At 45.1% G+C, this 24,436-nt stretch overlaps 1 protein-coding gene across 1 annotated transcript in view; it reads left to right on the forward strand.

Annotated features, from left to right (window-relative positions):
* SLC22A3 (solute carrier family 22 member 3) overlaps positions 1-24,436 on the forward strand; it is a 94,491-nt gene that overhangs the window by 59,125 nt on the left and 10,930 nt on the right. The window contains exons 6-7 of the mRNA XM_043592699.1: positions 16,745-16,842; positions 16,962-17,176. Of these exons, the coding sequence (XP_043448634.1) occupies positions 16,745-16,842; positions 16,962-17,176 (313 nt within the window). The remainder of the gene's footprint in view (positions 1-16,744; positions 16,843-16,961; positions 17,177-24,436) is intronic.

Here is a 24,436-nt window from a genome sequence, read left to right on the forward strand (position 1 = left end):
CCTAATCCAGAGCTGCCGTTGCCATGACGATACTGGCTGCTCGACCTTCATCCCACCAGGAAAGTTGCCTTTGTTCACGAAATAATCCTAAGAAAAGAGGTGCAGCCTGGGGAGCAGGTGAAATCATTCAGATTCTCCAAGGCCAAGTTGATGCTGGTGTATACAGACGAGCTCCATTGATGCAAATAAACACGGGAGGAAATTGTGTGAGAGTAAAGGAGAAAGCACACTAAGGTCCACTTGTTTTTTCCTTCGCTCGAGGCCCCATCCGGGAAAATGGTAGGAAAGATGTCAGGTGCTAGATCTTTCATGGGATCAACCCTCTCTTTCCTGAGAGGGCACCCAGATGGCTGGATGAAGAATATCGATTGTGTCGCCTTCCCAACGCTTCCTCATGTGGGTGCAGATGCAAAGGGGACTAGGCGCGCACAATCCAGAGATGGCTGGATGCCTTGTTTTGGAACCAAATAGTATGGACCTGTGCTGTTTTCTTTTTTCTTTGAATTTGATGCTGTTTAAAGGGAACCTGATTGGGAGGAAGCCTTCCTTCTCCACGTAGTGAATGCACCCTTCTTGATGTGGCCGGGTGAAGGAGGGCTGAGAGTGAAGTCTTTATGTCCTTCCCAGGAGAAGAACCTGGGGAATGTTGGGGGGAATGGCCAGAACCGAGGACACTCTTTCTGCTAGAGGAAACTTTCATGTAAAAGCAAAATTTGTCACCTTCCCTAGTAACGGGCATGGAGGGCGACCAGACAGAAAATCCTGATGAGCAGGGTTGCTAACACACTGGTGTCTCCCAGCAGCTATAACTTCAGCCCCACAGCAGATGGGATAATCAGGTGGCAGTCTGCCCCAAGGGGCCACAGACCCTTGGGGACCATGGAAATTCTGCACGACTCCTCAAACCAACCAAGCCTTGTCTGTAGTGAATTAATACACCTTGGATAAATACGTACTAATTTTTCAGATGAAGGCGGATGCAATTGTTCGTAATAATAACTAATGGGTTGAAAGATCTTATTGGGTTGGTAGTAAATCTATGTTGTTATGTGGCCTCAATGAACAGAAATTAAAAGCACAACTTCTATCATGTGGGCTGCCGTTATATTCTTTGACATCACCTGGAAGTCGTAATGTTCGGGAGGGATAAGAGTCACTGATCTGTCAGCACAAGTAGGATTAGTCTCCATCTGCTGCAAAACTGTTGTCTGAGCTGTCACAGTTAAAGTTACATGATGTTCTCAGGAAGAGCTGAAGGGCCTCTCATCGTCTTCATAAACATGGACTCTTGACAGCTTCCAAGATTCATTCATTTTTTTGATTCAGTCAAGTAAACGCAAGTGCATCGTATTCTGCCCTTTCACTGACCTTGTGGACAAGTTCTACGCGTTGAGTAGGAAGGGTTGAGTGACTCGGTGTACCGTTGCCTTGCTACCTCGAAAAGGTGAATCCTGGTTTTCTTTCCTGCTCACATTTCAGAGCCTACACACACAAATAGTTTAGATTTTGAGGAAGAATGAGGGAGGCTTACAGAATGAATGCTCGGCTTGATTATTTTATTTAGAGTGCCGTAGAGTTTAAGTACGTCTCCTTCTGTTTCGATCATTATGTGTAGTCTCCAGGCATAAATAGTTGTCTTTGAGACCTTAGAGAAATTTTGCTAAAGACAGTTGAAGGGACGCTTGGATGGCATCCAACTCTCGATTTCGGTCATGATCTCATGGTTCATGAGTTTGAGCCCTGGGTCGGGCTCTACGCTGACAGCGTGGAGCCTGCTTGGGATTTTCTCTCTCCCTCTCTCTCTGTGCCCCTCCCACACTAGTGCTGTCTCTCAAAAATAAATAAACTTTAAAAAAAGACAGCTGAAGCATTCACTCTGCCATTTATGATCGTTTACATGCTGTATTTATAGAGACTGCTCCAAAATTAGGGGATGGACTTTTTGATGGCAGTTGAGTGAACCGTAGGGTCTGCTTCATGTAGTATTTTTTACCCTATCCTTTCTTCCCAAGTTCTGTAAACTATTTGGTAGACTTTATTGCCTAAACATAACCAGCTTCTTAAGTTCAATAAGTCATTGATCGTTGCCATGAAGATACTTTTCACGTTACAGAGTGAAGCACAGAATATTTTATTTGGTGGTCACATGTTTAGAAAAACCATTTAAGTTTAATTGACATGAAGCTGCGCAGAAGCAAAAGGACACTGACTCACCCGGTGTAGCTGGTACTCATTGTCATTTGTGTATCTATTTAGTCGGCAAATAGTTACCAAGCGCTGTGTTCAAAACATCTGCTTTTTAAACAACCTCCATGTAATATTCACTTTCAAAAAATGTTTCTTGACAGGCACTCAAGATGCATTTTTTCCAATTCTTTGTGGTTGCTTTTTTGTTTCTTTTGTCTTTTTGGAGCTGTTTTCAGTTTCCGTGACTGGTAATTCCTTATCTCTTCAACTATACTCGCTTTCATCATATAGGGATGTTGAATAGGGCTAAATCTAAATTCTTGTCAGTTACAGTTGAAGGACAGCTTAGCTTTCATGGGCAGTGTTTGGAAACCATTTCAGTGTTGTTGTTTTTTTTTTATTTATTGCATTTGTTTATAAATAGGAAGGTATTCTTATTGGATCTCAGTCAGTATAGCTGTGAATGATGAAAACGAACATATGTATTTGGTGAAATATAATAAAACAATTCACAGTTCAAAATTAGGGTAAATCGTGTGCACAGGCTCACCTCGATGCACATTACCGTGGTCCAGAGTCAAGCCGTGAGACGAAACGTGCTTCATTATCAAAAACCTCCGGAAACAGAATTCCAGGGATGGCATCTGCCATCTGCTCGTGGCTTGTACATAGAAGCATCTCGTCCCTCTCTAAAGATTGTTCTGCATTGAACAATAAGGACATACCAATGAACAATAAGTAGGTGTATGGGAAAAAATTTTTCGCAAATCAAGGAAAGGGAGCAGCTTGCAAATTCTAGAACGCACCAAGGAGTGTGATATTTATGGAGGTACACTTCAACCAGCCTTTTGACTGTTCGGTTGTACTTGACCGTCGGCGGAAAAGTTTCTCCGCATCCGCCAACGCGAGCGAATAAACAGGAAACGAAGGGTTTTCTGAGGTACCGGAGGAAGGCAAGATTTGGAGGTTCCCCGTGGAGTGTAATGCTGGGTCCTGTGATGCAGGCAGGATTCGTGCCCTGAGGAATGCCAGATTGCTTTCCGTGTACACCCATCGAGTGTCCAGGTGCCCACACACATTGGGTATTTTCTGATCTTCTAATTTTGGCCCGCCTCCTGAATGTTTGCAGTGGCACATCTCTGGTTACTAGTGAGATTCCGCATATCTTCAAGCACCTTACTCTGCCGTTTGGGTTCCTTCTCTGTGGGTTGCCTTGCCGTCTCCTTGCCCACGTGTGCTGGATTTTCTGGCATTTGCCTCCTTCAACTTATAGGATCTCCTCTCATATTCTAAAACCACCACCCCTTGTGGGTTTTCGACATTCCAAGTGTATTCTCCTCAATGTTTTAGTTACTTTTAACTTTGCCTACTTTTTTCTTCATTGAACAAAAATTCTTACAGCCTTAAGCTTCTTCGAAACGGGCAAGTGAGTGTGTATTTTTGCGTATTGATTGTATTATAGGTTTCGTTTAAGAAATATTCTTCTACATCCAAGGGCCGCAAAGATATTCCCCGATTAGCTATGGCTTTAGCTACCACAGTCATGCCCGAATTTTTCTGCCCCCACCATTCCGACTGAGAAGCAGTGATCCATCTTGATTTGTTTCAATGCCAAGCTGGTTGTTTTTTGTTTTTTCAGGTTTTTTTGGGTTTTTTTTTTGTTTTTTTTTTTTTGAGCTCCAGCTGCTAAGCAAATTCATCATTTATCAAGTTCCTGTTTCAGAGTCTGAATTAGTTTCCAAGCCAAAGCCTGTCTCCTATTTTTAAGGAACCAAATAGCTGGTGACTTAAATATGTGCTTCTGTGCTGCAGACTTGAGCCAGGATCCAGACGGGTTGCAGGGTTGCAGATGTTATCAGTGACGGCATACTTACAAAGCTCCATATGATAAAGAAAGGGGTAATGAGTCACAGCATTTAGACCCCAGCTTTGTGTGCACTACCAAACAGTCATCTTCACCTTGTTGGCCTCAAAAGATGAATACGTGGGGCACCTGGGGGGCTCAGTCGGTTAGGGGGTCACGATCTCTTGGTCGTGAGATCGAGCCCCGCGTTGGGCTCCGCACGGTGGGCGTGGAGCCTGCTTAAGATTCTCTCTCTCTCTCTCTCTCTCTCTCTGCCCCTCTCCTTCTTGCCCTTCTCTATAGCACCCTTTACAATTCTGTTCGTCCCGGGAATAAAGCAGAAGGGATATGATTGTTCCTCCAAATACTCAGCATTTCTTTATTTAAAAAAAAAATTTTTTTAACGTTTACTTATTTTTGAAAGAAAGAGAGACAGCGTGAGCGGGAGACAGAGAAGGGCAGAGAGGGAGACACAGAATCCAAAGCAGGCTCTAGGCTCCGAGCCATCAGTACAGAGCCCGACGCGGGACTTGAACTCACAGACTGTGAGATCATGACCTGAAGCTGAAGTCAAGACACTTAGCTGATTGAGCCACCCAGGCGCCCCTCAGCATTTCTTTAAACAGTGAGATTTGCGGGGGCGCCTGGGTGGCTCAATCAGTTAAGCATCGAACTTTGCGGTCATGATCTCAAGGTCTGTGAGTTCGAGCCCCACATCGGGCTCTGTGCTGACGGCTCAGGGCCTGGAGCCTGCTTCGGATTCTGTGTCTCCCTCTCTCTCTGCCCCTCCCTCACTCATGCTCTGTCTCTCTCTCTGTCAAAAATAAATAAACATTAAAAATTTTTTTAAAAATGAGATTTGCTCTCTGCGACAGTGATGCCCTGCCCTCCCTCTCTGTACCTTGTAAAGGGAGGTGATGTGTATGAGCACACTTCAGAAGTGTAAAAAGGGATCATGATTTTTAGACCCACCAACACCTTCATGAGATCTACCTCGGGCTGAAATTTGATTTGTTAACGTTTTCTTTCCTTGGGCAGTTGCACAATTTCTTAGCTGAAAGCCTTCCACAGGATGGAAGTTCGCACCAGGGCCCTCTGCTTTGGTGTTACGCTTTCATGGTTTATTTCTGTGTTAAATTGATTAGTGCCTGTGAATTGAAAATGCAGTAGAAATGGTCCCCATTTCCTTTTAGGCGTTTTAATGGTGCGATTTTGTCAAAAGGGGTTATTACGAGAAACAAAATCGTAAAGATTGCAAGTTTTCCAAATTTAAATCAGACAGGCTAAGTTTAATTCCAAATAGAAATTTAGTGTTTTGCATGGGAAATTCCCATCAGGAAGAAGGTGTGGCCAAGAGGTCTTTTGGGTAAACCTGAGAAATCTACAGACTCTTGGTCACTCAGGATAAGCTAGGCCTGTGTGTAACGTGCACTCCCCAAATCTCAGTGGCTGAAAACGATAAAGGGCTAAGTATCGTCTGTGCCCGTAGGCTCACTGGGGGTTCCTCTCCTCGGAACGGGGTTCTCCGCCTATAATCCAGGCTGTCCTAGCGGCTGCTGCCTGGACTATCAGAGGAAAGAGAATTCGAGGGGGTCTTACTTCAGCAGTGAAATGCTCACACGTCCTTGGCAGATTTGGGTAGCGGGCCCCCCCCCCCCCCCGCAGGCACAAAGGGCCAAGAAGTACAATCTTATCATGCCCCTGTAATGGGGTAAGGAGGGAGGGAGGGAAGCAAAATTATTTGGCAGACAGTGCTAATAAGTACCACCAGAGGCCCCTTTTAAGATAGAAACAAATGATTAAGAGCACAGGATTCAGTTACCACTGACTCAGGAAGATAAATGCTTTTCAGTTCAAATGATTACTGCAAAGCGGGCTTCACCTTCTATAACTGGTAAAAAAAAATAAATAAATAAATTTGGTCGAAGTGTACCCATATTTTAAAAGTTGTGATGGAAAGACATAGTAGCAATTATGAAGACCCGTTTCCCGACAGAGAAACCCCAACTTCGGGGCACCCTGGGAGCAGACAGAGGGCCGTGCCCAAAGGAACAGACGTCAGGGACACAGGGTCAGGGGCAAGTGGAAGAGCCGCCAGGTGTCCCCCCCCCGGCACAGCCGGCAGGTGGGAGCCAGTTCGGGGCAGGGATTCGCACAAAACGCCCTGAAGAGATGCCCGAGAACCAAGCGGAAGGGGAGCACCCAGGAATAGGCGGGGACCCCACCTGGGCTTGCGGAGAGGCTGGGAGGGGCCGGAGGACGGAAGAGAAGGGAGAGAGACCCCGTCCCTGGGGGGACATACAGGAGGCAGCTGACACCAACCTGCAGGTTCTGAGAATACCGTCCTGGACTCGCTCCATCACCGTGGCCCTGGGCACTTGTGTGGCAGAGCCTGTTGCCGCCTGGCTGTCCTTGGCCTGTCCAGAAAGGGCTGCCAACCCAGAGTCGGGGCAGGAGTCCTTTAGGCCCGCAGGCCCAGGCAGAAAGACACCTGCCGGGAATCTAACTGGGCAGAGTTGTCGTTTTACTGGAATCCTGCAAATACCTGAACATCTGGAAAAGAGAGCTGACGTGGGCAACAGCTCGCAGAACCTAGTGGAAAATACCACCCCCTGCCCCAGCTGATGAAGAGAAAGGCCGTCTCATGAGTTTCTATCTACCCTGTTATTAACACGCTAAAGAGTGTGTTCTTGTTAAAACCATGTCTGAAGCATTCAGAAGACTGAAAAGAAACGGTGATAAAAAGATTGATGAGTGGAAGAGTGTGGTTTGGCTTTCATTTGTGACATATCAGATGACTTTAACTCACTAGCTTTTTCCTTTCTCTTAAAAAAAAAAGTCCTTGGCTAATCAGTGACTCATAGATACTCAATTTGTGGATTCATAGAATTAAAAATTTTGTGTATCCAAGCATGCTACTTTAGTATAAGACAATGGACGTCCTTTAAAATGTGATATTTAGAACTTTTCTGTTTCAGTGACTGTCACTGACGTTTGCAGGTGCTATAGGAGAGTTGACGGACATGTTCAATTCAATCATTTTGGTGTCCCTGTGCCCCCCCTCCAAATTCTGAGCCTTTTGGGTTAGAGTTTTAGATCTGAGAGTGCCTTTTCTTCTTTCTCTCTCTTTCTCTTACTTTAACACCCCCCCCCAAAAAAAACCCTCTTTCAGTTTGTTTTTTAAAAATGAAGAAATGTTCCAACACGTGACCCACAGCTGCAACCCGTTAACCTTTGCTAATATTGAGTCTGCACTTTGGATCCCTCGTGGGACCTCTAGATAGATGCGCTTTTGCTGTTCTAGGCAGTGTGCCTGCTTGGGGAATGGAGGGGAGGGGCTCTCTCCAGCCAGACTCAAACGGATGGAATAAATATCTTCTCTGCACGGCACCGTAACAGAAGGCCTGGCTGGGCCCCAAGTGCTTGGGACCCGCTCTGCCCAGTACAGCAGCCACTAGCCATGTGTAGTCATGGAGCTTTGCAATGTGGCTAATCTGAACCAAAATGAGCTGTAAAAGCAAGCTGAATGGTGAATTTCATAGAGCACGTAGAATATCTTGTTAACTTCATATTAATTACCTGTTGAAATGGTAACATGTTGGATAGATTGGATTAAACGGAACATTTTATTAGAATTGATTTTGACTGTTTATTTTCACCCCTTTTAATGTGGCTTCTAGAAAATTGAAACTGAACTGTGTAAGTTGCACTATAATTTTGTGGGGTGGCTCCGGTCCAGGTGACTGAGATGTGTCTTTAACTACCTTAATAAGAGGCAAATGCTTGTCATCATTTTAATGTGGACTTTTCCTTTCACTGTGAACTCTGCATGGTAAATATTTAGTCTACTCTTATTTTTCTTAAAGATTACTTATTTATTTTGAGAGTGAGAGAGAGAGCACACACACATGCACAAGTTGGGGAGGGACAGAGAGAGAGGATCCCAAGCAGGGTCTGAGCTGTCAGCGCAGAGCCCGATGTGGGGCTCGAACCCATGAACAATGAGATCATGACCTGCTTCGAAGTCAGACGCTTAACTGATTGAGCCAACCCAGGCTCCCCTACGAACTCTTGTTTTAAAGTAGAATGAGGTTTTTAACAATTCCTGAAGCACTAGGGGTTATTTGACAAATTCTCTTTTGTGGATACCAGGTAGTGCTAAGCTGGCCTCGGCTTTCTAATGTTAAATACCCTTGGACCTTCTGGTGCCGGCCTTCATCTCACTGACGGGGGTGTGCACGAGGCAGGGGGCCAGGGGGTGAGGGCATGGGTGCCCAGCAGGCATCAGTGGACTTCCTCCCGCCCAGCCCCGCCTTCTGGCCCCTGCCGCTTGTATGAGACACGTGTGGGCAATTGAACTTCGAAGGTGGCCCCTGGGCCTCCAAATCAGTGAACCCCAAATCCCCAAGCAATATTTTATTCTCACAGCTTTCTGAGTGAGTCAAGGCTTCTAGAGAACAGAGCTTTAGGGAACCAGCGACAACTGATTAAATTACAGGGTCTGGCTCAGGAACAGATAAAGCCTCCTTCTCATTGGTGGCTTCCTTTTCCTTGTGAAATATGGCAACTGATGAAGAATCCACCTGTTGAGAACAAGCAGATGACACTGCAAGGCTGGAGACACAGCCACCTGACATTGTCCCCGCCACCCCCACCCCTACCCTGGCCGGCCCTGCGAACGAGTTCTTTCCTCTGAAGCCTGGGGGGCGCTATTACTTCTCAGCCTGGGGAGAGTAAACTCTAGGAGGCAGCCCTGAGGCGGGACAACTCACTGACTATCAGTGCTTCTCACACTAGTCTCCTTGGATGTTGTAAAAACGCAGATTCTGATTCCCTAATCTGGGTTGAGGCGTGCTGAACGAGCTCGCGGGTGATGGCCACACTGCCGATGCGCGGACCACACACACTTTGAGAAGCACGTTCGCGAAGCGTCATCTGCTTGTATGGACATTCCCGAAAAATTATCTGGCCTGAGGCCTGGGAGATCAACGTGTCAAACTGGCGTTAAATATACCTGGTAAACTTAAGAAAATCCAACATAAAAAGAAAGCCTCGAAAAAGGATTGACCATTCTTTTTACAAAGGGATTCACAACAGGGAACCTTTAAAAGCATCTCCCCTTAGGCATTGTGGCATCAGCTAGAGTTTACTAACTGAAAAGATAAAAAAGTGCCAAGGGAACCGTCATCTGGAAGTAAATATCTCTGAAATGTTATAAAAAAGCAATAGTAATGCTGATCACTTCCATTACTGAATGCTGTGTGTGTACCCTGTGTGTGTGTGTGTGTGTGTGTGTGTATGTAAACGGATTATCTAATTGGATCTTCAAAATACTAGTAAAATGAGGGTTACTATCCTTACACTCCTGACCAGAGAAGTAAGGTCCATGGAGTTTAAGTAACATGTCAGGAAGAAAACATTCTGAGCAAAACACTGTGTCTCAGGCCTGATCCTGGCTGGTTGTCCTTTTTTTCTTTTTTTTTTTAAGTGTTTTTAATGTGTATTTATATTTAGAGAGACAGAGAGAGAGAGAGAGAGAGAGAGAGAGAGAGAGAGAGAGACTGTGCTTGAGTGGGGAAGGGGCAGAGAGACGGAGACAGAATCTGAAGTAGGCTCCAGGCTCTGAGCTGTCAGCATAGAACCTGATGCAGGGGTCGAACGCACGAGCAGCGGGATCGTGACCTGAGCTGAAGTTGGAGACTTAACCGACTGAGCCACCCAAGCACCCCTCGGCTGGTTGTCTTTCACATCAGGGGCACACTGACACCATATTTAGAACAGATGGCAATTTATAATGTCTTTCTCTTCCTCGGCAATTTAAATTAAAATGTCAACTTAAAGAATGGTTTCAGAAACGCACCAGGAAGGATTGTAAATACAGCTAGATTGATCAAAGAAAGATGAACAAAGTATACTTTCAGCGTAAGCTCAATCACTGGTAACGTAATGTAAAAGTCTTGGAAAAGCTAAAAGACCATTAATAGACAGGACAGATGGCACTCAGCTCAGTAAATACACATCAGGAAACCAACATGTGCAATCTACCTGTGAGCAACACCTTTTCCTATGAGTGACATCACTAGGCAACAAGAGTCCAAACACGCAAATGTTACCAAGAGCCTTTCCTGTCTTCCTTTACTCCGAACTGAAGCAGGCACATACCACTTACATGGCATAATCATACGACGAAATAGAATACCACGCTAGACACAAAAGATAACATTCTGTGTGGCTCCCTTTATATGAAATTCTAGAAAAGGCAAAACTGTTATGACAGAAAACAGATGAGGGGGTGCCGGGGGCTAAGAGTTGGGCGTGGGGAGAGGGTGACCGTAGAGTCAGGAGGAAACTTCCTGAGGGTAATGGAGACGTTCCATCTCACGGTGGCGATGGTGGAAGTAGGGATTTCTACAACTCAACCCATTAGTCGAAACTCACCGAAGTGTACCCTTGGAATTGCTGACTTCTATTGTATGAAAGTTCTGTGTCGATAAAGCGAATTAAAATACGTATATATGATAACCTAATATGGCCTTTCTACCCTTTTGTATCTGACTCAGAGTAAGTGAAATTCAGTAACCCTTTGGCAACAGAAAATAAACCCAGCTTAATTTCAAAGTAGAGACCTAGAAGTTGCTGTAAAAAAAAAAAAAAAAAAAAAAGTAGCTGCAGCAGCCACTGAGAATGAGTTGCCAAGACTTTATTGGATGAATTCCATCCAAGATACTGCATTTAGTCTCTCAAGGTCTTTGGACACCCAGAAAGTGGGTCGTCTTTCAGAATATCTGCGTCACTATGGAGAACATGTCAGTAAATCAAAAACCAGCTGGATTTACTCTTAAATTGGCAAAATGCTCACTTGCTTGGAAGTACTATTAATCCCTTCCTTCACTGGACAGGGAAGATTGGTTTTATGGTCTTGATTACCTTCGGTTTTATCCATACTGCATGTTCTTTTGGTAGAGGGTACATATTAGGCATTAAACTTATGCTTTGGGAAAGCAGGGATCATGTGACTGCTTGATTCTAAATCTTAAGAATTTGAAACTAAGATGAACACTGAATATTTTTACTAAGTTGGAATACAAAAGCAATTATTTTTAATTAGTTAACAGAGAATTATTTTGCCTAAAATATTCAATTATTAATGCCAAAGCATTGTTCTGCCCTGAATTCTCCAGATAATCCTGCTTTTGGCAACGAGTTACAGAAACCAACTTACATGGGCTTAGACAGGAAGCCCATTTCCTGGCTTGTGTATCGGTAATTCTAGAGTTACAGCCCCGTTCAGGGTTGGCTAGACCTGGGTCTCAACAGTCCCATCGAGCCATGGTTTCCTTCCTCTCTACCCTGCTGCCTGGATGGCTTCTCTTTACATTGGTTCCCTCCTGGGAACCATGGCTGCTAAGATCTGTTTGAGCCCACCATTTTCTCACTAATTTCCTAAGAATCCAGAGAGAAGATTCCTTCAGGAGCCTCTGGCTTAAGGTCAGTGAAGGACTTTCTGGAGGTCTTTTCTCATTGGTTCAAATTGGGTCACATGGCCATTTCTCATTGGTTCAGATCGGGTCACGTGCCCAGCCCCTTGTACAGAGGATGGCATTACCCTTTGGTAATCAGGTCTGCCCTACAACTGGAAACAGAATCAGCTCCCCTGAGAACACAAATGGATGAAGGGGGGGTGGGGTGGGGGCAGTGGCAGCTCCATTAAGAAAGAGAAAGGGAGGGGTGCCTGGGTGGCGCAGTCGGTTAAGCGTCCCACTTCAGCCAGGTCACGATCTCGCGGTCCGGGAGTTCGAGCCCCGCGTCAGGCTCTGGGCTGATGGCTCAGAGCCTGGAGCCTGTTTCCGATTCTGTGTCTCCCTCTCTCTCTGCCCCTCCCCCGTTCATGCTCTGTCTCTCTCTGTCCCAAAAATAAATAAACGTTGGAAAAAAAAAAAAAAAAGAAAGAGAAAGGGAGATTGACACTGAGTCAACACTAAAAAACGTACATTAGGGTCTAATTTAAATCCGTTACTTTAAAGGGGAGCTGTATTTTTTTTCTTTTTAGGAAAGTACTCTAGGTTTAAATTTTAATTTTAAGAGAATATTTGTAACAAAAAGGAAGAGAGTAAAAACCACTACAATCCCACTACCCCGTAAGAACTATTAACGAGTGATACAAGCATATTTTTAAATAATAAAATATTGTACTGTGTATTCTGTAGACACAGTATAGCCTAATGGTTAGCAGTATACAGGCTTAGATGTCACCCTGCTATCTGTGTGTCGTCACTGAGTAAGCTACTTATCTTTCCTGTGCCTCAACTTCTTCTCTGTGATAGACATAAGAATAGTATCTATAAGTTACTCTGGCAGTAACCCTGGAGCTCAGAGATCAGCAATCTACAGCCTGCGGGCCAGACCTGGCTTGCTGCCTGTTCTCATAAACAAAGTTTTACTGGGATCCAGTCACGGTCATCTGTTGGTGTTTCCATCTATGGCTGCTTTCACGCTACAATGGGAAGGTTAAGTCGTTCCGACAGAGACTATATATAGCGCACAGAACCAAAGGTATTTCTGATCTGGCCCTTTGCAGAAAAAGTTTGCCAACCTCTGGGTCAGACCATCAGACTTCTATTGTCTTGTCAAAATCTCACATGTCATAGTTCTGTGGTCATGCAGTAACTTAACCAGCCTGGAGATACGATCAAGAAAAAGTGACATCTGCAGAGCTTACACAAAGGCGAGGGATGATGCGAAGTTATTTTATCAGCTAGAAATAGTTAAGAACCGTGAGTAATTGAAAAATCTACCAAGGTGTTTAAATGCCAAATTATCTATCTGAATTGACCAGAGATCTTAAAATACGTGATACATGATTTCCCTTGAACTCTGGCGTGTTGACACTGGGACATGAACGAAAGTGAATTTGTATGGAGTCACAGCTCCAGGGAGAAAATAAGACTGAAGAGCAAATGAAAAAGAACCCATAACAAGTCGCTGCAGATGTTGCTGTAGAAAAGAAAAGATTGTCGCCCCCTGTGTGCTCTGGGTGAGCAGTGGTGGAGATGTGTGGATGGGAAGGGCTCCCCGGTCTGAATGAGCACAGTGAAGCCGACCCAAGCCTGAGGCTCGGAAGAGCCATAAGGGAAGAGAAAAGAATCACTGGAATAAGTGATACATCCGTGGGGGAACACCGCCCTCACCTTATGGGTCGTTTTGCTCTTGAATTTAAAGATCCTCAAGATCTAAATTATTTTAGTCACATCCAACTTTTCCAAAAAATAGTGTCTTAACTAAAGGCCGTTAGATTTTTGGCCAAATGTGTAATGTCCTTCTCTAAAAATGAAGTGAATCAACTACAAAGAACTTTTCTAGAACAAAAAGCTTTTCATACATTCAGCAGTGCAGTGTGAGGATTAAGAATAAAGGATCTCCATCAACTGCCTGACTTCAAATCCTGGCTCAACCACCCTCCATTTAATCTTGAATGCCCTAAGGCTTGTTTGTTTGTTTTTTTTAATGTATTTACAAAACAGGATTGATAAAAAGGACTAACTTTAGAGAGTTTTGATGATAATCAAGTGAAATAATCCATGGAAAATAGCCCAGAATCTAACAAATACTACATGCTCCTTAGAAGTGAACCATTTTGATGTGGACAAGATAGTTGTGGAAGACATTTGATAACCAACCATATAATGATATATTGTTGTAATATACTAAGTTCTTCCACTTTTGGTATTCCTGCTTTATTTTTGGACCAGCAACAGTGAAGATAGATTTTTAAAACCCTTTACTGGCGTCTTAGCATTTAGAAGAGCAGATCAGGGAACATTTTAATAAGCACGTTATTAGTTGAGTGTATAGGTCAACTTGCTGCTGAAATGGAGACCCAAAAAATAGAATGAGAAAGGAAGGAAGGAGCAAAGGAAAGGAGGGAGGAAGGAAGGGAAGAAGGAAGGAAGAAAGGAAGGAAGGAAGGAGGAAAGGAAGGAAGGAAGGAGGGAGGGAGGGAGGAAGGAAGGAGGGAGGGAGGAAGGAAGGAGGGAGGGAGGAGAGAGGGAGGGAGGGAGGAAGAAAGGAGGGAGGGAAGAGGGAGGAGGAAGGAAAGAAGGAAGGAGGGAAGGAGGGAGGGAGGAAGGAAGGAGGGAGGGAGGAAGGAAGTGAGGGAGGGAGGAGAGAGGGAGGGAGGGAGGAAGGAAGGAGGGAGGGAAGAGGGAGGGAGGGAGGGAGGAAGGAAGGAGGGAGGGAAGAGGGAGGAGGAAGGAAGGAAGGAAAGAAGGAAGGAAGGAGAAGGGAGGGAGAGAGGGAAGAGGAAAGGAGGGAGGAAAGGGAGGGAGGAAGCAGGGAGGGATGGAGGGAGGAAGGAAGAAAGGAGGGAGGAAGGAAGGAAGGAAGGAGGGAGGAGGGAAGGAAGGAGGGAGGGAGGAAGGGAAGAAGGAAGGAAGGAAGGAAGGAGGAAAGGAAGGAGGGAGGGAGGGAGGAAGGAAGTAAGGAGGGAGGGAGGAGTGAGGGAGGGAGGGAGGGAGGAAGGAGGGAGGGAAGAGGGAGGAGGAAGGAAGGAAGGAAGGAAGGAAGGAAGGAAAGAAGGAGAAGGGAGGGAGGAAGGAAGGAAGGAGGAAGGAAGGAAGGAAGGGAAGGAGGAGGGAAGGAGAGAGGGAGGAAGGAAGGAACAAAGGAGGGAGGGAAGGAAGGAAGGAAGGAGGGAGAAAGGGAAGAGGGAAGGAGGAGGGAGGGAAGGAGGGAGGGAGGGAGGGAGGAAAGAGGGAGGGAAGAGAAGGGTCTTTAACATTCCCACCCAGAGGTAAGCAGGCCCAGCAGCGGAAGACAGCTCTGCTCCATGAGGGCCTCCAGGACCCAGGTTCCAGTTACCTTGTTTGTCCACTGTCAACTGCAGTAGGTTGTATCGTAGAAGCTGGTTCGCTAGTATCTTCTCCTTCTATCCCTTAGGAGAGGGAAGGCAGTGAAGGAAGAGCAAAGCCATCCTTTTCAAAGGATTGTATGTAGAGCTTAATTAAATACCTGGCTTCTATTCGCACGTCATTGCCGAGATTTTAGTCAAATAGCCACCCACAGTTGAAAAAGAGGCTAGAAAATGTGACTCTAGCTAGGCAGCCATATGCCCAACTAAAATTCAGTGGATTCTGTTATCAATCGGGAGGAGGAAAGAGTGGACGGTGGAATCCATTAACAGTCTTCCACGGGTATTGTCATGGAAACTAGTGTTGTTTCCCCCGAGCTATGACACTATTGATTGTAAAACCCATCATTTTATGTACCATTAAGTAAGAAAAAACATTCTATTAAACATATTGTTTTCTTATTAGCTCAGTTGTAGGACCCATCCCAATTTAAGAGGTGTTAAAATGTGAAAAACTTGTGTCTGGCTATAGAAGAAATACAGTATTGGAAAGACTGAGGAAGAGAAAGTGATCCAAAGACATTCATTTTTGCAGTCTGTGTGTGTGTGTGTGTGTGTGTGTGTGTGTGACTTTCCTTAGAGCAAGCCTTGACAGGAGATATCAAACTTTGTTTTCGCCATCAAGTGTAATGCTCGACTAGGTGACTAACAAAGTACTATCAGTGTGAGCGTGCTCTAAGTCAAATTCCTGTGACTGCTGGCAGAGAGACTTTTGTCTCAAAGTCTTGGGGGAAATTTTCCCTAAATCTCCGCTCAGTCTTGACCGGATGTGGAGTTGAGTAAGAAGATAGTAGGGGTCCTGTCTTTCCTAGTCGGGGCTCTCACTTAGTAGGACAAAGACTGAGGGCAGTATTCCGAGGGAACAGGCATGGCCTGGGCACTTGACTTCTGGCTTCACACTCAGTCATCACCCAAACGTTGGTTGACCGGCCACTTTGCTTGGTGCTACAACACGGCCCATGCCCTCCTGGAGCTCCAGAGCTCGGGGAGGGAGAAGGAGAAGTAGACGTGCAGATGAGACGCACAGATCGGGCGGCCTCGGAAAGGCCTCCCAGTGGAGCTGGAATGGCGACTGGGGAGGTCGAAGGGCAGAGGAGACAGAATGTGCAAGAGCATGGGAACTGTCGCCTGAGGGCATTCTGGTAGGATTCCTTTGGCACGCTAGACCGGAGCAGCCGTGGTGACCCAGGGTCTGCTGTTCAGCTTTGTTTCCCTTACAGTACCTTATACATGGTAGGCAAACAGCCGTATGTGTTTAATGCAGCTCAAGAAAAGACCCAACTTCTTGGACGGCCGACTAGAGATGAGCTGAATTTTCCTGGCTCCAAAAGATGCTGGATTCCAGGAAACGGACGGAAGCAAATTGATCTCTTTGGTGCGGTGCTTGCTGTTGAACTCGCTAGTATTTGGTGTGTTAACACCAGGTTGATATTCAACAAAGAAACACTTGTTTGGATCCCCCCTGCTTTTGCCACTTTCACGTTTATTTTCTCCAGTTTCATAAATGCACAAATGTATTTTACTTTAAAACACCCCGTTTTTCCTTGTTTAGTCAGATTAGAATTCAGTACTGCTGATACGTGCTTGAGTGTCAGTGTGGCAACCACATCTTGGTGAAATTGACCTTTTAACAAAGCGAGGGAATCAAAAGTCTTCATTCTCAGGTTTTCAGATGTAGTAAGTGGAAAGACCCTGGTCAGTTCAGTCAAATCATTTGACTCGGTGGCTTTGAACCTGGCCAGTGAAAATCTATAATGTGCAGGTGTTTCTTGCTGTATTTGCTACTGAAATCTGCTTCTCTCATATAGATCACTGTTACAGATGAGGAAGTTAGTAACCCATCCTTTTTAGATCTGGTGAGGACTCCCCAAATGAGGAAGTGCACACTTATTCTTATGTTTGCTTGGTAAGTCTGACTTGTGATGAGCTCAAAACCTTGTATCGAATTTACGACGCGTCCCCTTCTGCAGGTCAGGCTGAAGTTATGTCTTACTTGATCTCCGTTGTCTCTCAATGTCGCCCCAGGTTCACAAGTGCCGTGGTTTATCAAGGACTCGTCATGCGCCTGGGGATTATAGGAGGCAACCTGTATATCGACTTCTTCATCTCGGGAGTTGTGGAGTTGCCTGCAGCCCTCTTGATCTTACTGACCATTGAGCGTTTTGGACGCCGCCTTCCCTTTGCGGGAAGCAACATGGTGGCAGGCGTGGCCTGCCTTGTCACCGCATTCTTACCAGAAGGTAATGGGCCCCTGAATCTGTTGGGCACTCAAGGCCTTGAAGTAGTCTTAAATCAAAATAATCAAGAATGGGAGCCTCTTGTCCTCAGAAAACGTATCACTGCATCAAAATCTTAGCACCAGGCAAGCTGTAGTGATGGCACTCGATTTTCTGCTTGATCAGCGTAACGAGTTTGAGTATAGCGGTTGGTTCCATAGACTTTTCTGTTTTCTCCACTTCAGGTGCATTTATGGATGAAATAGATGTGCAAAATCTAGCTTGTAGCCATGTAACTTGCTTTTGATCGCCTTTATTTGACTTATTTTCATGATATCGCCGACCATGTTTTGCATATTTCCTGAGCTTCTGCCATATCACTGGCCCCATGCAAAGCACCAGGGTTACAAAAGGAGGAAAGGAAGACACTTCTGACTTCCAAAGGTTCACAACCTAGTAAGAGATGTAGATACCTTATTTTTAAAATTTTTTTCTTACAAGTTTTTATTCATATTCCAGTTAGTTAATGTATAGTGTAATAATCGCTCCAAGGGTAGAATTTAGTGATTCAGCACTTACATGCAACACCCAGTGCTCATCACAACAAGTGCACTCCTGGGGCGCTTGGGTGGTTCAGTCAGTAGAGCGTCCGACTTCAGCTCAGGTCATGATCTCGCGGTTTGTGGGTTCGAGCCCCACATTGAGCTGACAGTTCGGAGCCTGGAGCCCGTTTTGGATTGTGTCTCCTTCTCTCTCTGCCCCTCCTCTGCTCACGCTCTCTCTCTCTCTCTTAAAAATAAATTTAAAAATTAAAAAAAATTTTAAAAAGCAAATGCCCTCCCTAATACCCATCACCCATTGAATCCATCCGACCACCTGCCTACCTCCCCTCCGGCAACCCTCAGATTATTCTCTGTAGTTAAGAGTCTGTTTGTTCCTTGCCTCTCTTTCCCCCACGTTCATGTCTTACGTTTCTTAAATTGCACATGAGTGAAATCATGTGGTTTTTGTCTTTCTGACTGGCTTATTTCATTTAGCATAATACTCTCCAGCTCCTTCCACACGGTTGCATTTAAAATGGCAATATTTCATTCTTTTTATGACTGAGTAGTATCTCATTGCATATCTATACGATAGGTTCTTTATCCATTCATCATCAGTCAATGGACATTTGGGGTCGTTCCGTAACTTGGCTCTTGCTGATAATGCTGCTGTAAACACCGAGGTAATGTTGGGATATAGACACTTTAATGCTTTCACAACTCACTATAATACATGAAATAATGGAATTATTTACAGTTGACCTTTGACACAACAGTGGGGGCGCTGACTCCCTGCATGGTTGAAAATCTGAATATGACTTTTGACTCCCCCGAAACTTAACTGCTAATAGCCTTCTGTTGACCGGAAGCCTTACCAACAACAAAACAGTCAGTTAACACATATTTTGTATGCTGTATGTGTTATATTCTGTGTTCGTGCAATCAAGTAAGCTAGAGAAAAGAAAATGTTATTAAGAAACTCATAAGGAAAAGAAAATACAGTTACAGTACGGCACTGTGAAAAGTGTCTGCTTGTGGGTGGACTCACGCAATTTAAACCTGTTGCTCCAGAGCCAACAATACAAGATTTAGGAAAATAAATCTCTCTGAAGGCTCTGACTGATTAAAAAAATAGACGCAAGCAGTGATATGCATGAAGTAGTCAGGAAAAGCTTCCGGAGGCGAGAACTCGGCACATACGAAGGAAAAGAAACGTACTAGACAGGGGCACCTGGCTCGCTCAGTCAGAAGAGCATGTGACTCTTGACCGCAGGGTCACGAGTTCATACACATTGGGTGTAGACATTACTAAAAAAATAAATAAGCTTAGGGGCGCCTGGGTGGCGCAGTCGGTTAAGCGTCCCACTTCAGCCAGGTCACGATCTCGCGGCCCGTGAGTTCGAGCCCCGTGTCGGGCTCTGGGCTGATGGCTCAGAGCCTGGAGCCTGTTTCCGATTCTGTGTCTCCCTCTCTCTCTGCCCCTCCCCCGTTCATGCTCGGTCTCTCTCTGTCCCAAAAATAAATAAATGTTGAAAAAAAAATTTTTTTTTAATAAATAAATAAATAAATAAATAAGCTTAAAAAAGGAAGAGAAAGGAAATGTAGTGGACAGAAGGGAAGGGTAGTGGAGATTGTCCACAGTAGGGCAGAGCTCTCAGAAGTATGAGCCATCTTCGGGAGTCCTGGGACCACACGTTCTCTGTTATTGCTGGAACATGCACGAAAAGGGGCCGAGGATACCTGCCACCAGCAGTGACTGGCCTCCCTGGCCGTGCCAGGAACTTGGGCATGGTCCCGCGAGCTTCCTGCTCGCCGCATCAGGTTGGATCTCTCCAGTGAGGAGAGAGATGCCGAGAGCAGGAGTTAAGGTTGTGGCAGGCGGCCCGGGGGGCACAGGGTGATTTCAGGGAGAAGTCAGAGTTCGTGGGAGGGCCCGAGGCCAGTGCACGCTGAGGAGGTGGCGGGTGACCCCAAGTGCACCGTTAACACAACCCGCGTTATCTCTGCCACAGGACACAGCAGACGCAGGACAGGGAAGCTTTTCAAAGCCCCACGGAATGCGTAGGAATTAGAGCAAGTTCATTCTTTCCATGTTCCGGGGTATGTGGGGTGGGGGATACTGAGAGGGCTGATTCTCTGGGAGCCCTTTTGTCGGCCCCAAAGAGTCTGTCTTTTCTTTTGAGAATCACTTGAGGGTCAAGAAAGAAGCTCCAATATTGTGGAAGTGAAAATAGACATTTACAGATGAGTTTGTTAATTATATGAAGGTTTATGAAGTCCCCAAACTCTATTTAAATAAAATTACAGAAATGCCCCCCTTCAGACTAGAAAAGACGTAAAGTCTTCTGGGGCGCCTGGGTGGCTCAGTCGGTTAAGCGTCTGACTTTGGCTCAGGTCGTGATCTCACAGCTGGTGAGTTCAAGCTCCATGTCGGGCTGTGTGCCGACAGCTCGGAGCCTGGAGCCTGCTTCGGATTCTGTGTCTCCCTCTCTCTCTGCCCTCCCCCACTCACCTTCTGTCTCTCCCTGTCTCTTAAAAATAAATAAACATTAAAAAAAATTTTTTTTAAAGATGTAAAGTCTTCTGATTGGAATGGTTGATGATAAACAGAACTGTTTATTTACACTGATCTCATTTTTGATGAGTATACCAGATTCCTAGGGCTATAGTAACAAAGCACCACATCCCGGGTGGCTTGAAACAACAGAAACCTGTTCTCTCACAGTCTCGGACACTGGAAATCTGAAATCCCGGTGTGGGCAGGCCCACACTCTCTCTGAAGGCTCTGGGCGAGAATCCTTCCCTGCCTCCTCCTAATTTCTGGCAGTTGCCAGGAATCTTGGGTGTTGCTTGACATCATTCCAATGTCCACCTCCACCCTCGTATGACTTTCTCTTCTTTATGTCATCTGCAAAGATCCATATAGAAATACAGTCACATTCTAGGTTCTGGGTGGACATGAACTCTAGGGGACACTATTCAACCCACTACACTGTATTCAAGCATTCAAACAGTTGAGGAATCTGTATAACTCATATTGGTCAATACATGTCTATTTAGTATCTTTTTTTTAAATGTTTATTTATTTCTGAGACAGAGCATGAGTGGCAGAGGGGCAGAGAGAGAGGGAGACACAGAATCCGAAGCAGGCTTCAGGCTCCGAGCTGTCAGCACAGAGCCCGACACAGGGCTCAAACTCACAGACCGCGAGATCATGACCTGAGCCTAAGCCAGATGCTCAACCGACTGAGCCACCCAGGCGCCCCTATTTAGTATCTATTAATTGCCACCGCTAAATTAGGAGTGGGAACAGAGCCTGAACAAGATAGACGTAGCTCTTATCCTTGTGAACAATGCACAATTGAACTAGAAGGGGGACGAATGGGGAACATTGGAGACCTCGCTGTTGTTTCCCTTTTTGACACGGTATCATTTTGGATTTAGTTCCCTAGAGCGAAGTCTTCTGTCCTCATCGCATAGAATAGGAATAGGAATTAAGTATTTATTGCATATGAAATTAGAAAGGTGTGGAGAAAGGTTAATGACTTACAGGTGGCCCATCATTTCATGATACAATCTTTCCCTGGAAAATTCTCTCTGGCCCCGGACTGACTGGGCTCATTTGGATGGGTGCTGCATCCCGCACGATCCCAGAAAGCATTCTAAGCCATATGTCCACACCAACGTTGGAGGAACTAAATGTGTGGGAACGGAGCTATTTTGTAGAGAACACTCATAAATTGAAAACCATAAGGCAAAGAATAGACTTTTCTGTCTGGTCTGATCCGTCTTATTTTGAAGACATAATTTCCCGATGTCAGCCTTAGAATTGTTCTCAGCAGGACTGAAAAATAATTGCTTTTATTCTGGACACATCTGATGTGTACATTCACAGATTCAGCTGCTTTTATAAAAGCCTACGTCGGCCATGATTGACAAGAAGAGGTTCAAGCCCTAATGCTCCTTGTGAGCACCAAATTTTAACAGAGGTTCCTCGCTGGAGTTGGCAGCCCTAACTTCTACTTAAGGGAGGTTTTGGACCTGGTTACTTGGGCTGCTGGATTAACATTAGAAAGACTCTTCCTCTCAGTCGTTCTTGACGTCATGAACAGGAGGAGGGCCCCTGCACTGAATGCTGATTAGCCTTTTAGAGGAATCAGCTCTAAAATTATCTCTTAGAGAACAATTTAACTGGCTTTGCCTCCACTGAGCACAACTTTTCATGGTCTAAAGAATGACGTTCTGGAAAAAGAAAGTCTTTCTGGCTGTCTCTTCACTTAAGGCACTCTGCTTTTGACCCAAATTTCTGAACTCTAATTGAAGTCTGAGAACTAGGTTTTCTTTATCCGTAGCTGTCTGCATCTTTCATTTGGGTTTGTTTAGGATGGGTACAAACCTAGCCCTTTTGGTAAGTAGTCTTTTTGAAAGGAGAATTCTGCCTTTTATTTCTCTTGAAGTGAGGAGTAAGCCAATACATCTTAATTTACATATCTCTGTTACAAATTTTCACTACCGTTTTATTTCAGAACTCCAAGCAGATGGTACCGTCAGAGGAGATGTAAAATAGTGTTCATTTAAAATCCTGCGTATCCTTCCTTCAAAAACTGAGGCATTATTCTCAGTAATCTCCAGTCCCTTGGCCAAATAAACGTCTATTCAGAGGGACCATCTTTCTCTGTGTTCTCAGGACTCCACGGAGCCTAGTTCCAGGGTCACTCCTCATTTTTAAGTTGTCTTGTGTGTTTTCTTGTCACTGTTCCTGAAAGGTGCCTGTTGCCTCTCTGAGACGAACTTCGAGCATTCCTGCGATGGATGATCAGAAGTCTCTGTTTGCATCCGTAATATCCACACATCATTTACACTTCCTGACAAATCGCTTTCACTTCACTTTTAAGTTCACGAACAGTGCAGTGCCCTTGGGACTTCTGTTTTATTACACGTTTCACCGAAATCTCTAGCTCAGGGTGGTTAGATAGTGGCCTCTGCTGCTCGGAACGAACTGAGAGTCTTTCGGGGTAAAGTCAGCATGTAGGAGAAACCATGTCTCCCCAAGGGTGGCCGCTTGACAGCATTTTCTCAACATACCGCTGAATTGACTTGTTATCTGTCTGTATTCACTGAGCTAACCACGTGTTGCGTGTGTGTGTGTGTGTGTGTGTGTTCGGTTTCTTGGGTTTCGTGTGGTTCTTTCTGGCAAATGGTGATAGCCTTACTCGTAAACTTAAATTGTCATGAAAGTTATCAGCGGGACTCACTTGTAGAGTAGTCTTGATTCAGTAGGAAAAAAAAACCCTCTAACTTAAGAATTTAACCTGGATAATCAAGTCATTTCCACGGTAGCCGGCGACATTCTTTGCAGCCCGAGAACAGTGAGAGGTTGCCCGGTCGGGCTGGGACCCAGGGAATCTGGGCAAGGGCTCCCACTTTCCGTTCCCTGGCCCCTGGCGCTGTACCACCTGCTCATTGAAGGCTGGGGTGGAATGCATTTCCTAGTCCCCCTCTCTGGCCTTCATGAAGAGGCAAGGCCTAAATAAAACACATGTTTACCACTGCTCTGTGCCAGGGCACATGGCAGCCCAGCACATCAGCACAATCCTGATACTCCTCACCCCCTGATGTAACTGTTAGCGTGAGAGCTACAGGTGTCCTCATCTGGGAAAAACGTCAAGTACACCAGGACGTCCTCGGCCAGTTTGCGGTCAAAATGTAGTAACCCGGAGCCTCCCAGCAGTGATCTGGATTCTTAAACCGTCTTTCTCTGTGCTTGACATCCTAGGCAATGGTTTTATTTGGTCGGTTTTAGCTTTGTTGTTGTTGCTGTTGTCGTTGACTATTCTGTAGAGAAGACAATCTACCAAGCTCGATTCTTTTCTTTCATCCTCCACCTCCACACCTGCTTTTCTACTAAAAAAATCATGTGCTTGGGAATGAGCATTAATCCTTCTAGGAGACAAGAGGACCATTTAGTACTGAGTGAGCATGAATAAATATGAATATAAAAGGGAAGAATTTCATTTTCAAAGATGGAAGTCAGGATGTCCTTAGCTTTGCTTGGGAGAGCAGATACGTGCTTGTCCATCAGTCACATATCTCAGACCCGTGTCCACTAAGGACGGATGGCATAAGTCGCACAACTCTTTGTGTGTGTGTGTGTGTGTGTATGAATCTTGCTAATCATTCTTTTTTTAACATTTAAAAAATTTATATCCAAGTTAGTTAGCATATAGTGCAACAATGATTTCAGGAGTAGATTCCTTAGTGCCCCTTATCCATTTAGCCCATCCCCCCCCCACACCTCCTCCAGTAACCCTCTATTTGTCCTCCATATTTAAGAGTCTCTTATGTTTTGTCCCCCTCCCTGTTTTTATATTATTTTTGCTTCCCTTCCCTTGTGTTATCTGTTTTGTCTCTTAAAGTCCTCATATGAGTGAGGGCATACAATATTTGTCTTTCTCTGACTTACTAATTTCACTTATAATATAATACCCTCTAGTTCCATCCACGTAGCTGCAAATGGCAAGATTTCATTCTTTTTGATTGCCGAGTAATACTCCATTGTGTGTGTGTGTGTGTGTGTGTGTGTGTGTGTGTGTGTGTATATATATACCACATCTTCTTTATCCATTCATCCATCGATGGACATTTGGGCTCTTTCCATACTTTGGCTATTGTTGATAGTGCTGCTATAAACATGGGGGTGCATGTGCCCCTTCAAAACAGCATACCTGTATCCTTTGGATAA

Source organism: Prionailurus bengalensis, chromosome B2 (assembly GCF_016509475.1).
Source record: "Prionailurus bengalensis isolate Pbe53 chromosome B2, Fcat_Pben_1.1_paternal_pri, whole genome shotgun sequence".
NCBI classification, from domain to species: domain Eukaryota; kingdom Metazoa; phylum Chordata; class Mammalia; order Carnivora; family Felidae; genus Prionailurus; species Prionailurus bengalensis.